Below are 18,780 nucleotides of genomic sequence, written 5' to 3'. Positions count from 1 at the left end.
TTTGAACTATCCCTCTAAATTACTGATATAAACAACCCTAACATCCCTATAAACACTCAGACCTGTGCTCTCTGTCTGACAGACTGCAACACAATGTCTTATTAACTCATTTTCAATATATCCAAAACCAACTTCACCATCAGTGACTCCTCACTCCTCAAAGAAAATTTACTCCTTTTTTGGACTTCTCTATTTCTAATAACACGAAATCACTTAGCATTTGAGATCATTTTTAAAGCAAAGTACTGTTTTCTCTACAATACAATTCAGTAAACTTTCAATTGTGTACAAATTGTTGGGAAAATAATTACATTTTCATCAAAAGGATATGATATAGCCATTTTCATTCAACTCTTTGTATTTATGGGACAATAATTTGGTACATGATTTTTACTCCGACAAGTGGCTTGAACTCTGGAACCAATCCCCAACACACATGTCCAATTTTGCCACCTACCAACTAAATCAAAATAATCCCATTTTTCCTCTACATCTAGAGGATACCTGAGTCAGGAGTAAGCATGAGAGACCAGGCAGTTAGATTGTGGCTACGATTGTGAAAGACTCTGTTGCAGACTATGCCCAAACCTCAGTTTTGATTTGATAAGTGAGAATTACATCTCCTCCCATAACAGGGCTCAAAAAATGGTGCCCCTGTGATTACTGGTGTCACCTTTAAGTCAAGAGCAATTTGGCCACATGAGTAACCATTCTGTCTCTTCAGGGGACTGCTAATAACACATCTTTATTTTAAATCAGTGTCTTAAATTTTAGAACAATTCTAATTTTTATCTATTCCACTGCTCTTTTAAACTAGTCAAATATTTCAAAAGTTCCAACATTCTAAATATTTTTTTAAAAAAAGAACAAATACAATGAATACAAAACATTTACAAATATGGAGTTATCCAACTATATCAATAGCTATTTTAAACATGAATGATTCAAATATACCTATTAAAAGAGAATATCAGAATACACTAAGAATAATAAACAACAAAAAAGACTCAACCAAATGTTGTCTATGAGAAACTCACTTTAAATATAAAGACACAGAATTTCAGAGAAAGAAGGAGAATATCTCAAGGATAAAGAAGGGCATTATATAATGATAAGGATATAAATTCTCTAAGACATAACAATCCTTAATGTTTGGACTGGCCAAAAGTTTTGTTCAGTTTTTCCTGTAAGATAGCCGTGTAGCTGGTTAGTTGTCTTTCACTTCATTCAAAACAATTTGTTAGCTTATAATTTGACAAGTAGCTGTCATATTAGCATGCATTTAAAAAAAATTATCAAAATAGGTGAATTTTTGTGTAGCCATTTTAATATTCAATATGGAAGAACAAAGAAAGCTTCTCAGCATATTATGCTTTATTATCTCAGTCAGTTCAGTTCAGTCACTCAGTTGTGCCCAACTCTGCGACCCCATGGACTGCAGCATGCCAGGCCTCCCTTGTCCATCGCCAACTCCCAGAGTTTACTCAAACTATGTCCATTGAGTTGGTGATGCCATCCAACTATCTCATCCTCTGTCGTCCCCTTCTCCTTCTGCCTTCAATCTTTCCCAGCATCAGGGTCTTTTCAAATGAGTCAGTTCTTCGCATCAGGTGGCCAAAGTACTGGAGCTTCAGCATCAGTCCTTTCAATGAAAATTCAGGACTGATTTCCTTTAGGATTATTATTTCAAGAAAGGTAAAATGAAACTTAAATGGAAGAAATATTTTCACAGTGCATGGGGAAGGTGCTGCGACTGATCAAATGTGTCAAAAGTGATCTATGAAGTTGGTGCTGAGGATCTCTTCCTGGACGATGCTCCACGGTCAGGTAGACCAGTTGAAGCTAACGATCAAACCAAGACATTAACTGAAAACAGTCAACGTTATACCATGAAGGAGAAAGCAGACATACTTGAAATATCTGGATCAAGCACTAAAAATCATTTGCATCAGGTTGGTTATGTTATTATTTGTTTTGATGTTTGGGTTCCACATAAGTGAAAAAAAAAAACACCGACAGTAGTTCTACGTTTCTACTTAAATGTAAAGAAAAAAATTTGATTTTAAAAATAAATCGTGACGGATGATGAAAAGTGAACACTGGACAATAATGTGTGATGGGAGAGATCGTGCAGCAAGAAAAACAAACCATGACCAACCACACCAAAGGCTAGTCTTCATCCCAAGAAGGTGATGTTGTGTTGTGTATATGGTGGGATTGGAAAGGAGTCCTCTACTATGAGCTCTTTCTGAAAACCAAATTATTAACTCCAACAAGTACTGCTCCTAGTCAGACCAACTGAAAGCAGCAATTAATGAAAAGCATCCAGAATTATTCAACAAAAAATACATTATATTCCATTAGGATAATGAAAGACTGCATGTTTCTTTGATGACCAGGCAAAAACTGTTAAGTTTGACTGAAGTTCTGATTCATCTGCCATATTTCCCAGACATCACACCTTCAGATGTCCATTTTGGTCTTTACGAAATTCTCTAAAGAGAAAATATTTCAATTGCCTAGAGGACTGTAAAAGGCAGCTGGAACAGTTCTTTGCTCAAAAAGATTAAAAAGTTTTGGGAAGATGGAATTATGAAGTTGCCTGGAAAATGGCAGAAGGTAATGGAATAAAATGGTGAAAATGTTGTTCAATAAAGTTACTGGTGAAAATGGAAAATGCGTCTTCCATTTTTACTTAAAAAACCAAAGGAACTTTTTGGCCAATCAATATATATCTAACAACAGAGTACCAAAATATGTGAGGTGAAATTTGATAGAACTTCAAGGAGAAATAGATGAATTCACTATTACAGAGACTTCAGTAACTGACAGATCCAACAGGCAGAAAATTAACAAGGATAGGGTTGAACTGAGCGGATTCATCAGTCAACTGGATGTAACTGACATTTACATAGTTCTTCACAAAACAACACAGAACACAGATTCTTCTCAAGCTCACACAGACCATTCACCAAAACAGACCATGTCCTGGTCTGTAAAACACCCTCTCCCCCAAAGAACAGACATCATACAACACATACACTCAGACCACAATGGAATTACACTGGAAAGTAATACCATAAAGACAGCTGGAAAATTCCCAAATATTTTAACATCACACATATTTTAACATGTGGGTCAAAGAAGTCTTAAGATAAATTTTTGAGTATTTTGAAGTAAATGAAAATGAAAATATCACTTGTCAAAATGTGTGGGATCTATCACAAGCAAAGTTTAAAGGGAAATTTATAGCACTGAATGTACATTTTAGGAAAGAAGATCTAAAATCAATAACCTCAGCTTCTACCCTAGGAAACTAGAAAAAGCAGTATAAGCCTAAATTAATCAGAAGAATTTAAAAAAAAAAAGAGCAGAAATCAATGAAATTGAGAAACGAAAATCAACAGAGAAAAACCAATGAAACCAAAAGAGGGTTCTTTGAAAATGTCAACAAAATTGATAAATTTCTAGCCATGTATTATGATATATCACACACAGCTTCTGTTTTGGTTTTTAAAATAAATGTGTGCTAGTCTTGAACTAAAATATAAAATGCTTCTCCCATTCCTCCCATTTTGCTTAACCTTTCTACAATTCTCCAGCTTTATCTAGAGATAAAGCGCATATATGTTACAAAAATTTATCAAAACAAACAAAAAACCCGGATACAACATATGTCTTATCAAGGAGTAGAAAACAAAAAAGCTTACTTTTGTAGCATAACAGGGAAACATAACAGACTTCATATTTTTCAGTAGAAGAATCAAATAAGTTAATCCACTCCCTGACACACAAGGCTTTTCCCTTCTTTTTTTTAATGAGTTAATCGTTACAGAAAGATTAACTTATTAGAGTAGACCTGAGGAACTCAAGCGAAAATGATGTCAGGAAGCTGTCCCATTGACAAACAAACAAAGCACTGCTGCCATCATCATCCAACCGATGTCATCACACTCAACCCCCGCGTCCTTAGAGTCCCTTTAGAATCATGAATTTAAGGAGTGGTGGCTTGACAGCATAGGGTAATAGAAAAAAATGGGACTTTGAAACCTCTGTTCAAGTTCCACCTCTACCATTCTTACTAGCATGGTGACCTTGTACAAATTACTAAATCTATGAGAGGATTCAACTGGTTGATTGCCAGGTACCAAAAATATCATTCCAACCAGTTTATGTAAAAAGCACAACTTATTACAGAGATATTACGGTGCCTTCTGTAACCCAATCTCAGGACCATGGACAAAAACACTTGAACACAGCCCAGACTCTGTGTATTTGCTTCTTATTCTTTCTTCAAGATGCCCCTACTTATATAGTTAACTCGGCAAGAAACAAAGCCACTAACAGTTTCTCAGTTCTGTGTCTTACAGCTTCAGCCACTGGAGAGAAAACAAATTATTCCATTCTCTGGACACTTGGGACCCAGGAAAACCTGAATACCCAGCTCAATGCAGTGTCTGGAACTAAACCAATAAAGTACAAAAATGGGCAGAATTGTGACTGATCTCTTTGACCCCCTCTAAGCCACAGTGATCTTTTCAAAAGTCAGATCTGATTCAGTGATTACCCTTATTAAAATCCTTTATGGCCTTCTCCAATACACTTACAATAAAAATCCATAACTTTCACTGAAGCAAAACTTCTGTAGCCTTGCATGATCAGGCTCCTGTTTACCTCCACAACCACCCTGTTCAGCTTTAACAACTCTGGCCTTTTTTGGTTCCTTGAACCTACCAAGCTCTTTCCTATCTCAAAATCATCTACCATGTATTCTTTACATTCTCTTCCTTTTTCACACAGCTAATGTCCACCAATCTTTCCTCAAAGTTGTCCCTGATTTTCAAGGTAAACTAGGTTACCTGTTTTTGTCCCTTACAGCACTCATCATAGTCCAATAATAAACATGTGCATATTTTTACTTTCTGACTCTTACCATACTATTAACTCCAAAAGAATCAAGACCTCTATATTACTCTTTATTCTCTGTATCTAGCACCTAGTTGGCCCCCAACAATTATGTGTTAAATGAATAACTGGTTTAGCATGAGATAATCACCACTAAATTGTCAAAATTTAGTGGTGACTGTGACAGCCACCAATACCTCATCCACTATCACCTACCACCCTCAGAATTCAGGGTAGAAGGTAGTAGTAGGCAAGCAGAATCACTATTATCAAGCTACTAAAATGGCTGCTTCAGTAGTAACTTCCTGGGGAAAGGGAAGAGAGTGGTTTCCAGAGAACCTGTGCTGCTACTGGGCAGAATAAACTTGTTTAATTCAGTTAACCCTCTTCCTCCATAAAATCTTCATAAGACTATGATATCAAATAAGTAAGATAAATATAACTATCTATACAGTAGCTTGCACATAGAGCAAGCAAGCAATGGTACTTCCTCTCAGGAGACCATATTACCTGTTACTCTTAAATACTATTAACCTCCAAATAAGAACTTAATTAAAACCTACAAAATACTCCAGTGTATATGAAAAACAGAGCTGTTTCATGACCCCTTTTCTCACAGCATCCTGATCTTACCACCTCCCTAAGAGAATTAGTTACCTGCTCTTCTGTTGCAATTATATCAGCTCAAATATCCATTTAGCTTAAAGAACAAGTGCTAGAAACACAAAATGAAGCAGAGCAGAGCAAAGTAACCAACCAAAACAACAACAACAAAACTGTCTTGTCCTCAGGCAAGATGACTTTCTCACTCTGCCTCCAACCACACACCACACATGCATATATGCACGCCTGCTAAGTCATCCAACTCTTTGTGACCCTATGGCCTGTAGCCCTCCAGGCTCCTCCGTCCATGGGATTCTCCAAGCAAGAATACTGGGGTGGACTGCCAAGCCCTCCTCTGGGGATCTTCCTAACCTAGGGATCAAACCCCCATCTCTTAGGTTTCCTGAACTGACAGGCGGGTTCTCTACCACTAGAGCCACCTGGGAAGCCCCATACCCACACTCTTGTCCTGCCCAAAGTTTCACAGCATCCAACGTAAGGGTGCCACATTTAGCAAATAAAAATACAGAGTTGTTGTTGTTTAATCACTAAGTCATGTCTAACCCTTTGTAACCCCATGGTCTGTAGCCTAACCAGCTCCTCTGTCCATGGAATTCTCCAGACAAGAATATTGGAGTGGGTTGCCATTTCCTTCTCCAGGGGATCTTCCTGATCCAAGGATTGAACCCACGTATCCCCACACATTATCTGTCAACTCTATTCTCAAGCCGTATGACATCTCTTTACCTTAATATACCCACTCCACAACTTTCGTTACAATATTTTGCCTTCTAAAAAAATTTCTCTGGAGACACACTGGATACGATCTTTCTCCAAAGTATAATTAAAGTATACATTGACCTCACTTATAGGCTGTCAGTAAAAAACTCTAAAGAGGAAAGCAAAGAAAATCATCTTAATTCTGTTTCTTGGTGGTGCTGGGAGTTTAAAAAAAAAAAAAGAAAACAAACGCAAACAAAACAGCAAGTGTTAACTACTTCTTTAAAAATCTAAAAAGTCTTGCTTCCAAGAATAGGTATGTGAGAAAAAGATTAACAGTATAATCTTTTCAGAAGTAGATCCAGAAAGAATAAATTTTCTGACAGGAAGTATATATAAGCAGTGACATTAGAAAGGGAAAATGAACTCTCAGAACAAAGGGTTACACTTAGCTTCGAAACACCTTTGAATTTTATTTATAACCAAAAGGAACCTCAGAGATCATCTACCTCAACCTTCTCAATTTATAAATGAGAAAACCAAAGACCTTAAGAGGTAAAATTACTTATTCAACGTTACAAAGACGATCCTAGCTCCTTCCAGTTTCTCATACTCTAGCCTCTTGCCCCAGATGATATAAGGCTGAGGAAGATCTTCATGTCCAGTGAGCGTCAGAGGACAAGTTCCTAACAATACTGTCACATCTAACACAAGAAAAATATATTCCCAGCATTTCAAGGTAGATACTGATTTTCCCACAGAAAGACTGCTGTACACAGTATCATAGGGGCTTTCAGTATTATTAACACAGCTTTACAACTCTCTATACACAGTATCATAGGAGCTTTCAATATTATTAACACAGCTTTACAATTCTCTAATGTTATTAGTCTACTCCTATCAGTCAAGTTTACCATCGGTTAAATTTGGTGAGATGCCTGAGAATCTAACCACAAAGCATACTGCTTCAGAGAAAGTTAAGTTCCAAGTTCAAAACCATTTTACAAGTTAAAAATATAATAAACTGTATTGGAAATTAAGAACTAAGATACACAAAGAACTAATACACAAAGATACAAAATTATAAACTAAGTGTGACAGACTAAAAACACAAGATTCTTCAAGTGATGTGAAGTCACTCAGTCGCGTCCAACTCTTTGCGACCCCATGGACTGTAGCCTACCAGGCTCCTCGGTCCATGGGATTTTTCAGGCAAGAATACTGGAGTGGGTTGCCATTTCCTTCTCCAGGGGATCTTCCCGACCCAGGGACTGAACCCAGGTCTTGGACTGAATCCGGGTCTCTCACATTACATGCAGATGCTTTACCCTCTAAGTCACCAGGGAAGCAAAAGCTCCGCACTAAAGGTCACTTAAAATTAGGTATTTGGGCACATTTACCACAGGATACAATCTATATACATCTTATTAATATTTTACTGAAAAAGTGAAGTATGTAAAAAAGAATCATACACACTTCTATACTCATAGAATTTAGGAATTAAAAAAAACCCTTCGGTGTACATTTTCATGAAGTGACCCATAAGAGGTAAGAAGAAATTATCATCTCATAAATGAAAGGTTGGCAATGTATACATTATGCAATCTCTAATGCTGGTTCAAAAAATGTGTGGGTAAAGGAATTATACCTGAATTGGTAAGTGAAGTTCGAAGAACTTCCCAATACATTATTTTTTCTTTTCTCTTGAGATAAAGCCATATTCTTTCTGAATTGAAAATTTGATATATCTTTTAAAATTTTTCTACATGGTACACTAAATCAATGGGTATTCTTCATTCTCTCATTTTATTAGTCCAACAAAAATCAAATCTATACTACTTGCTAAAGACTATGCTAGCAATTTCAGTTGTTGTTTAGTCACTCAGTCATGTTCAAATCAACTCTTTGTGATCCCACGGACTGCAGGCCCCCAGGCTCCTCTGTCCAAGGGATTTCCCAGGCAAGAATACTGCAGTGGATTGCCATTTTCTTCTCCAAGGGATCTTCCTGACCCAGGGATCCAGCCCGCATCTCCTGAGTTGGCAGGTAGATTCTTTACCATAGCAATTTCAGATTTATGATAATAAGCATCAGGTCAGTTCCTATCCTCAAGGAGCTTAGAGAAATCTTAACTGTATTTATGAAGTAATAATGGCAGTTGTATTTCAGTTGGTCATATAAGGAAACATTAAAAATGTCATCAAATTAATTCTTAAAAAAGAAACTATACGGTAGTAACCTTAAAAACATTTGATAGTCTTATTTATATGAAAATTTACCACAAAGTAATTAAAAGTATTGTTTTGGTAAAAGTAATAATATATTTTAATAGCAGTTTTTGTTGTGAAAATTAATTGAATCAACCCTCCAAAAAGGAAATCAAAAGCTACTAGATACTGTAGTAATGAAAATCAAGTACTTGGCAATACCTTATTCTGACAATAAAGGAATATGTGTAATTAAATATAGTATTATATTGATAGACTCTCTGAACATATATATGGTTATTTACAAACCTGAATAAAGTAGCTCCATATCATACCTTACAAATGATCAATGTATTTTCAATGTATTACAAAGTCAATGTATTACATTACACTACAAACATCAATGTATTACAAATTCAAAATGTATTTTGAATTGTGTCTTCTGCAAGTTTTTCAATGAAAAAGGTCTAAATGTTTTTTGGAGATTTTCTTTTTCACAAACTTTATTCAATACTCTACTTGTTTATTACCAAATCATGTAACTTTTCATCAATAATAACTAAACCTGTACTGAAAACTACATATATATATATTAACTATTATTACTTTTTAAATGTGCAATCATTAAAAATATGATGGATGAGAAACATTCAATTTACAGCCATGTTTCCAGGGCAAAATTCAATGTAAATCAGCCATTCTAACATGCCACAGAAAATCCTAGTGACATTTTTCACTGTATTTTACACTGAAATATTTTCACCATTCACCAGCTAAAATATGTGAATAACTATTTTAAAATATTCAAAAGCATCATGAAAACATATTTACTTAATTTATGCATACCAGTTAGTGGCATAAATGGACTTTTTCCATTTACATATAAGGAAACCAAGGCAAGGTGTCCATTTTATAAACTGCATGGTCATTTCCTAACAAGCAACTGATTCTACATCATCAAGTTGTATGTGGGCCACTTCCAAGTGCCATAAAACAATTACTGTACCTTAAAACAACTGCCTCTGCAATGCCTATGTGCAAATTCGTTTTACCAAGAGGGTTAAGCCAACAATCTAAAACAAGAAAAGCTAGAAAGGGAGGATTACAAAAAAGAAAAATAAAACACTTATTTTTGGTAGCGAATCATTTATTTTTAAATAATGAGATGTAAACAGTTTTTAGCATAATAATCAAATAACCAACAGTTGTTTCTTCCGTTTCTAAAAAATATTTCATCTTTCAGGTAGATCATGCAAAACTGTAGCCTACCCATCCGTGCAGACAAAAAAAATGAGAAGAAATCCTCTGACAAGTAATTAAATACATGACATTGCAAACAAGAGAATAAAAAGTAAAATTAGATAAATTTAGGAAATGTATCGTTATTTCAGTTAAAACCCCATCTTAAATATTAAATGCTTCCTTTCATTCAACCGAAGCCTAGGATTAGCAATCAAATATTCCATTACTGAAAAATAAAGATATCCAAACTTTCCTTATTCAAAACTTGAGAAATTTGGTAGCAAATATTGGACAGTAAAGAAAAACACTTTCCCTAACAGAAACTTAGAGCATAAGGGAAAAAAAACAGCTCCTGAGAGTTCGAAAGACTGAAACTGTGTCCATAACTATGGTATAGTGCTATCAACAATTAGGAAAATGAAAGTTATCTCCTATACAAATTAAAGAACATCAGACGGGTTGCATAACCAATAAACCAATTACATCAATTCCTGGACAGAAACAAGACTTAGCTAACACGTGGATGTAACATCAAAAAATATTAAAATATAAACCTGGGCACACATTGCATAGAAAACGACAGAATCAGACTGAATCGTGTTCAAGTATCTAGTCTAGTTGGGGATTCTTTAACAAATCGGCTATAAGATAGGTTGTGAATGCTCAGGTCAGATGTGCTTTCTTTTTGCCATTATTCCAGTTCATCATCCGCAAGTGCAAGAGAAGGCGTCAGAGTACCGAAGCTAGGGGGCATGCTATAGCAAGGGGAAAAGAAAAATGGGAAAAGGTGCAATGGATGCTGCAGAGTTGAATAATTATCCGGGTGGCACAATGGGCGAGTCCCGCCGACGTCGGAGCTGGGGGAGCAGCTCCCTAACTCTGCCCAAGGCCCCCTCTCCCCAGAGCAGGCGTCGGAGACGACAGCCCGCTTCGCCTCCTCTTCCAGCGAAGAAAGGGATCCCCGCACTCGCTTTACCGTTATGTTGTGTCTTTACAGACACAGACTCGCGGCTCAAATACGCAAACGCACCAGCTGGCTTTACGGAGCCTCGGGCACGTAGCTCGAGCCTGGCTTCTCTGGCACCCGGTGCCGCAGGCGCCCCCGGAGCGAGCAGGCACAGAGGCGGGTCGCGGGGGCAGGGGCGCTCAGGCGGTGGCACCTCAGGTGAGACCCGCAGTCTCCCCGCCTAGAGCAGCCTCGAGGCGGTCCCCGCAACCGAAAGCCAGGCGCGCCCGCCGGCCGCCGGGTCCCTGGGTCCACAGCTCCGCTGGCGGGTGGGCGGCCGGAGCTCTGGAAACCGCGAATGGCGGTGGGGGCCGTCGCGGGGGAGGCGCGCCCATCCCCACCACCTCTGGCTGGCTAGCGCTCCAAGCGCATCTCTCTCCGTTCTTGGCCAGTGGGGAAGAGTTCCTCTCCCGGTACCCTGACCCCCCGATAAACAATTCCTCAGAGACTCGCGCTCACCGAGAAATCTTGAGGGGCTCTTGCCTTACCCCTTCTTCATGCTTCGGCGGCGGCCGCCGGTCCCCTCAGCTCCCGGGACTCCACCTAGAGCCTCCAGGAGCGTCAGTCTCCCGGGTGGAACCCGCTGTGGGCAGTGGCCGAGGTACCGGGCCACGGGGAACGCCGCCTGCGACGTCCGCCAGTCACCGGACCCACCGTGTGCTCGACGCGCGAGCGAACAACACCGTGAGTCGCCGCCGCCGCCGCCCCCCACTCGCCCCCTCCTCGTTCGCGACGCTCCACAACCGGACGCGGAGACCCGCGCCTGAAGCAGGGGGGAACCGCTGGACTCTCGCCACCTAATCCCCCATCTTTCCCACCAGGAGCTATTCCCCGTCAGTCAACGTCTTCCCACTTAAGATTCTCACTTTCCTCTTCAGCTCTCAGTGCCCAGGTGCAGCTGTGGTGGGAAACTCAGCCCCCACCCACTCACCCAAAAGTGGGGGATGAATATCGCTCTTCCCCCTCTTTCCTGAGGCTTATATGGTATTGCCCAATCCTCAGTTTGGGGGAGGGGGACGGAGAGAACAGTGCTTGGCCGGGGAATGAGGGAAGATGATAGCCAATTGAATGAACCAACCATTCAGGGGCGGGGTCAAAGAGGGGCCTGCCTGCCCCGCCCCGCCCCTCGCTCCAAACTACAATCCCCATCGTGCCTCTTCCGCTTCCCGCCGCGCTGCACGCCGGGAGTGTAGCACTGGGCGGCCTCAAGGTATTTCGGAACTCGTAGTCTTTAATGTAGTCACATAGGTCCCGAAAGTTGTAAACTATTATAAATCGCCTCTGTTTCCCTAGGTAAATATTTCCAAATCCCGAGTTCCATTGTACTTATTCTAATACTAGTTCATCGACTGTGTTGATTGTTTGAAAATGTAAATGGTTTCTCAGGAGAGGAACTAAATAATATCTATTACTGCAATCTGTCAGGACCTAAAGCTGCTCCTCCTTCCGCCAGGGCCTGGTCTTCACAGATTGTCTGTTGCCGTCATGTCGGCTGCGATTGCAGCTCTCGCTGCTTCTTATGGTTCGGGTTCAGGGTCCGAATCGGACTCGGACAGTGAGGGCGGGCGGTGTTCCTTGCCAGCCGCGGATTCCCTCATGCACTTAACTAAATCGTCTTCGGATAAGCCCTCTCTGGCAGTGGCAGTGGACTCCGCTCCGGAGGTGGCAGTTAAGGTAAGCGCTTTGGCACTGGTGCGCGGCGGGAATTGTCGGTTTCCCCTCCAAAATCCGACAATCACTTGTTAGAACCTGGGTTACCTGTTCTTCGGTCCTGACAGGTGAGTGGCTAACGCTTGGATTCTTCTCCCTCTGTAGGTCTTTATCGGGAGAAGCTGGGAATTGGAAGTTCAGAACAGTCCTCCACTCCCTGCTCTTGGCTCCCGTAGTCAGGAAGAGGGGGTGAAATTTGAATTTCTGTATTAGGATGTGTCCTGATTAGAGTAGGTGTAACAACATGCTGCTGCTGCTGCTAAGTCGCTTCAGTCGTGTCCGACTCTGTGCGACCCCATAGACGGCAGCCCACCAGGCTCCGCCGTCCCTGAGATTCTCCTGGCAAAAACACTGGAGTGGGTTGCCGTTTCCTTCTCCGGTGCATGAAAGTGAAAGTGAAGTCACTCAGTCGTGTCCGACTCTTCGCGACCCGATGGACTTCAGCCTACCAGGGTCCTCCGTCCATGGGATTTTCCAGGCAAGAGTACTGGAGTGGGTTGCCATTGCCTTCTCCAGGTGTAACAACATAAACAAACCTAAATCAGAACTTCCCAGACTAGAGTGCGTGCCCTCGCTTTAAGTGAGCAGCGGCCTAGCTTTGTTTTGTTTTTGAAGTCCGAACTAGAATCTGATCCCGGCTCCACCACTTGTTTGAACTTAGGCAAGTTATACAGCCTCCTCAGTCTCCTCACCTGTACAATGGAGGTATAATTTTTAAAGCACCTACATAGATGAGAGGATTATTGTGACGAAATAAAGCTTGGTATCTAATAAAAGTGCATATATAAGGCAAGGCAGTGAGAAAAGACCTTGAATTTAAGAAATAGTGTACATGATCCCAACTGAGGAAGGTGATAGAGGAAGAAATTGGGTTATATAGTTCCTTTAACAAGTGCTTATTGAACACATGTTACTTCCCAGAAACTGTTCTAAGAGCTGAAGATACAGAGGCCAATAAGCCAGACATCTTTGATACCTTGATGCGTTAGGTTTAGTGGAAAAAGCAGCCAGTAAAATGTGAACAAATGAAGTGGTTACAGAGTGGGTAGAGTGCTGTGAAGGAAAAAAACAGGACTCCATGAAATAGAGTTCTGCAATAGAGAATAAGGTAGAAGCCTGACTTCTCTAGATTGTTTAGGGAAGTCTTCTTGAAAAAGTGGCTTTGAGGAATAGGAAATAGCCAGCCAAGTGCCAGAGGATCGGACACGACTGAGTGACTTCACTTTCACTTCACTTCACTTCACTGAGTGACTTCACTTTCACTTTTCACTTTCATGCATTGGAGAAGGAAATGGCAACCCACTCCAGATTTCTTGCCTGGAGAATTCCAGGGACGGCGGAGCCTGGTGGGCTGCTGTCTATGGGGTCACACAGAGTCGGACACGACTGAAGTGACTTAGCAGCAGCAGCAGCCAAGTGCACAATAAGGCAAGTGTTTCCCGGCAAAAGGAGGTAGCAAACCTTGAGATGACAGCGAGATGAGTGTCTTTGAAGAACTGAGGAAACGTGTCTGTGTCTGGAGCTGGAGGAGAGCATCTACCAGTTGGTAGTACTGGTCCAGTAGAGCCTAATGGGGATGGATCAGGAGCTCAGGATGTGATGAGGGGAGGCAGTGTGCAAAAACTCCTTTCTAATTATGATGTTCCCAAGTGAGGTGCTACAACTTAAGTCTCTTACAGATTTTTAGTGAGCTATTTATGGATTTTACTTTTTAAAGGGACATCAAGTATGAAAGAATACTTAGAATCCTTCTGTTTTTTTAACAGAACAAACTCCTCAAACTTATACTCCTCCAGCAGCCTCCTGAGTCTTTATTCTTTTCACAACTCAGCTTTTTGGAGCTCTCCCACTTTATCTCACTTTCTCCTCAACTTGCCCTAGCTTCTTGGGAAACTTTCTCTGAGTAATGTCACTAGGCTCCCAGTTGTCAAGTTCTGTCGTCTTGAGTATGTGCATCAAGTAACACTATTAAATAGTTCTTCTTGGAAACCTTCTCTCCCTCTGGCTTCAGTGGGTCTATCCTCAGCCTTCTTTTTCCTGTTCTTTTGCCCTCCCTTTCAATATGGATGTTTCCTGAGACTCTTAGTCTGTTTTGCATCCCTCATATTTTCCAGGCCTTCAACCTGCAGTACTTTGATGACTCACAGGTGAATACCAAAATGGTTTGCACAGACTCTGGTATCAAGACTGCCAGAATTCAAATCCTACCTCCATGACTTACCTGAATTGTGACCTTGGATAAATTATTTAAGTGCTCCGTGTCTAACTTTTTCTCATCTGTAAAGTAGGGGATAACATTAGTAATTATCTCATAAATCATGTGCCAGGCACACTATCCTTGTCCATTCTAAACTCCTTGCTAGCTTCAGAACTATTAACCTCTCTCCCAGGATGGCTCTCAGTCACCTCCAATCCAATGTGTTAAAATATGAGCATTTTCTTTCCCTCAGGATCTGCTTTACTTATTTTTCCCATTTGAATTAATGATTCCACAACCTATGCTTTAGAACAGAGGGGTCTTCCTTTTCCTTCTTCCTCAGCCCCTGAAGCTCATCAATCAAATGGTTCTAACATGTCTGTTTCATTAATTTCTTTCAAATCAATTTCTACTTCTCTATTTTTACTGATGCAGCCTACTTTATATCTTCCTCACTTCTCTCAAGTGTCATTCTTGACTTTTCTTTCTCTCTGAATTCCTACTCTTGGGTAATAGGTCCTGGTAATGAAAAGGAACCATTACTCAATAGTGCCTATGTTATTTATCAAATCTCTCTTTCCTTTTCTGCTACCACTGTTCAGATTCTTATAATTTTATCATTTTTCTTCAAGACAATTATAATAACTTTCTAACTGGACTTTCTACTTCCTTCTTTCTTGTCTCCCAGCTCCATACCCCGGGTTTCCCTTCACAGTGCACTCAAAATGAGTTTCTAAATTCCAGTGTTATCATTATCATTTCCTTGCCAAAGACACTCTCTTGCCTGCCCAGTAATTTCTAAGTTCCTTATGTATTAATAACATATGAGGCCTGCCATTCTCCCATGATGACCTCTCCACAAAGTCCGCAAAGTCTATTTTCTTTTATCCCCCTCAAGACTGCTCACACTGGTCTCTCTGCCGGGAAGTCCCTTGCTTCGTGCCTCCTTCTTTCCCACCCCCAAAGCTCTGCTGTTGCTCAGGCTCAGTGCATGTCTCCTCCTCTGTCTACCTCAACCCCCTTCCCACACTTCAGTGGTGTATATAGCATTTGCCACACTGCTGTGATTTGTTAATTTTTTTCTTTCCTCTGGACCAGACCCTAGAGACCTGAGGTTGTTGTGTATGTTTGTTTTCATGTTCTCAATGCCTCGTATACAAAATTATGAGAGAGAGATAAGGTGAGTAAAGGAATGAAAGAATAAGTGAAAAACAAAGTCTTGAAAAAGTACATACATTGAGATTCAGTGTCTACCCAATGGGTGGGAGTGTGGGGACATCTATAGAACTCAGCTCAATCACTTCAAGTTACAAGTAAGATAATCCAGGAGAAAAGACTGAATAAAGTATCAGAGGTCCATTAGAAATAGGGCTGGGGCTAAACCCCTCAGGGCTCTAGTGTCTATGACGAGAGAGTAAGGGATATTGATCATCACTTGTTTGTTAATAAGCTTTATTTAAAAAAAGCTTATACCTAGTAAATTTAATGGTGGAAAAATATCCAGAGGAAAAGATGTGAAGCATACAAATACATTGATTTGTAATTGTCAAGTTGTGACTAATAGTAAACATTTTGGCAAAGTATGAACTTATGCAATGTTTTTTAATCCATATCACTAAACACTAATGAGAGTTCATATATCTTATTAGTGTTTTTATTTTTGAAGTTACTATTGGGTTGTCTTTTCCTTCTGATGTGTAGGAGATCTTTATATATTCTGGATATTGTGCCAATTATGTATGTTGCAAATTTGTGTCTTATTATGGAGAAATAACAAGCCACAGATTTTCCTTGTTGGAGAAATTCTTTTACCAAAGCCATAAAAATATGCTCCTATTTTTCTTTCGAAAGCACTATATTTTTGCTTTTACATTTAAGCCATAAATCCATGGAATTAAGTTTTGTGTATGGTGTGAATATTTTTAATAATATGGCTTTGATCTTTGTAGTTTGTTTTACCCCCTCACCTCTATCCATTTTTTGTTATTCACGAATGTCAAATTATACATATGGTTTATAATTAACTTGTAAGTTCTTACAAGTTCTGTAATTAACTTGTAAGTTCTGCTAACATCCAAGTGGAATATTGTTTGGGATTGGATTGAATGATAGATCAGTTTGAAAACAGTGTTCTATCTACTCATTCATTTAGGTCTTCTTTAGATTTTTAATTTCTTTGAAAGTTTATAATTTCCTGCATCAATATCTTGAACAGTTTTGTTGCAGAGATTTCTGTGTGTGTGCTCAGTCACTCAGTGGTGTCCAACTCTTGGTGACCCCGTGGACTGTAGCCCACTAGGCTTCTCTGTGGAATAGTGGGTTGCTGTTTTCTACTCCAGGGGATCTTTCGCATGCATCTCCTGCATTGGCAGGCGGATTCTTTACCACTGCACCACCTAGGAATCCCCACAGAGATTTCTAGGTGCATCTTATTTTTATGCTAGTATAATAATAAATTGTGGGTTTTTTCCATTATTTAATTTTTTGACTGATCTTACTACTTTCATAATGGTATATCAGGCAAATTCCAAGCAAAAGAAAATGGCATTGGTTATATTAGGGTCAATAAGATAGATGTAAAATGGAAAAAGGATCACTTCATAATGATTCAAGGCTCAATTCACAAAAGGGTATATAACAATTTTAAATTTATGTGCATATAATGGTAGTGCTAGTAAAGAACCCACCTGGCAGTGCAGGAGACATAAGAGACGTGTTTGATTCCTGGGTTGGGAAGATCCCCTGGAGGAAGGCATGGCAACCCACTCCAGTATTTTTGCCTGGAGAATCCCATGGACAGAAGGGCCTGGTGGTCTACAGTCCATAGGGTCTCAAAGAGTCAAACATGACTGAAGCAATTTAGCACACAATAATGTAGAAAGCTAAAAATATTTAAGCAAAAATTTTTATAACTATGAGAGAAATTGACAAGTTTACAATTATAGCAAAAGATTTTAATATACCTCTTTCAATAATTGATAGGATAAGCAAAACAATATCAGTAATGATGTAGAAAATTCAAACAACAAAACTAGGAAACTGTATCTAAAGGGTACAAAGGACATAGCACTCAATGTAGAAAATTGTTTTAAGCACTAATAAAACATTTTTTAAAAACTGACCATATACTAGGCCAAGGATTGGTTAAGGGCCAGATAGTAAATATTTTGGGCTGTGCTGGCCACTGAGCTTCCCTGTTGGTTCAGATGTTAAAGAACTCGCCTGTGATTCAGGAGACCTAGATTCAATCCTTGGAAGATCCCCTGGAGAAGGGAATGGCTACCCACTCCAGTATTCTTACCTGGAGAATTCCAGGTGGGCTTGGAGAATTCCAGCCTAGTGGGCTGTAGTCCATGGGGTGGCAAAGAGTCGGACACAACTCAGTGACTGGCGTATAACATGCTAGCCACATACAGTCTTTGTCACATCTTACTGTCTGTCTTTCCATCTTTCTTTTTTAAAACAACCCTTTAAAATGTAAGTATCTTACATTTACTTAGCTTGTTGATACAGAAACAGACTGTGGGCTAGACTTGGCCCAATGATTGTAGTTTGCTACCCCATGTACTAGGCCATAAAATAAATCTCAGTACATTTTAAATCATAATCACATTCTCTGACCCCCAGATGTGAAAATTATGAAATTGTACTCATAACCCTGGGCCAAATTTTTTAGAAATAGAAACATTTTATCTTTTATTATAGTCTTTTTCCTCTCTAATTTTTTAAGGGCAAAACTCAAAAGGTATCTTCATATGAATTTCTATTATTTTATCTCAGCCACTTAAGCTCCCATTTTAGAAGTCTATTCATTTTCACTTTCTGGGGACAAAAACCTATGACATAAATTGATTGTCTATAACAATGGTTAATATTTATGTCCCACTTTATAGTTTACAAAGTGCTTTTGCATCCATTTTCTTATTTGTATAACAGCTAAGAAACGTGAAAAACACTAAAATGCAGATAATATTTAACTTTATTCTCAAATTACTTTGAATCAACAAAAGATAACTTGTTTAAACTTATTCGACCCATAGGGTGCCCTTCATTTACTGCACTTTAATTTTCATGGATAATTGAAGCTGAATAGAAATCCTTTGTAATTCTCTGCTAATTTCAATTGCATGCCTAATTGTTGCTGAACTCCTCATGGGTATTAATACAAGGTTGTGATGTTGTCCAAGTTT

The 18,780-nt window shown here is 39.5% G+C and overlaps 2 protein-coding genes across 3 annotated transcripts in view; one reads left to right on the top strand and one right to left on the bottom strand.

The window, feature by feature from the left end:
- Window positions 1-11,688, bottom strand: part of WASF1 (WASP family member 1) — a 68,195-nt gene extending 56,507 nt beyond the window's left edge. Inside the window, exon 1 of one of the 2 annotated variants that reach the window (XM_069598137.1) lies at window positions 11,615-11,688. The gene's annotated coding sequence lies outside the window, so the exon portion shown is untranslated. Of the gene's footprint in view, window positions 1-11,142; window positions 11,560-11,614 lie in introns of those variants that run through there. The other variant, XM_069598136.1, reaches the window with a different exon arrangement.
- A 208-nt stretch (window positions 11,689-11,896) lies between these two features.
- CDC40 (cell division cycle 40) overlaps window positions 11,897-18,780 on the top strand; it is a 46,423-nt gene continuing 39,539 nt past the window's right edge. Inside the window, exon 1 of the mRNA XM_069598132.1 lies at window positions 11,897-12,357. Coding sequence (XP_069454233.1) covers window positions 12,169-12,357 — 189 coding nt within the window. The 5' untranslated portion in view covers window positions 11,897-12,168. The remainder of the gene's footprint in view (window positions 12,358-18,780) is intronic.

Source organism: Ovis canadensis, chromosome 8 (genome assembly GCF_042477335.2).
Source record: "Ovis canadensis isolate MfBH-ARS-UI-01 breed Bighorn chromosome 8, ARS-UI_OviCan_v2, whole genome shotgun sequence".
Lineage (NCBI taxonomy): Eukaryota > Metazoa > Chordata > Mammalia > Artiodactyla > Bovidae > Ovis > Ovis canadensis.
The sequence above is the reverse complement of the archived record's forward strand: the minus strand, read 5'-3'. Positions and strand labels throughout refer to the sequence as shown.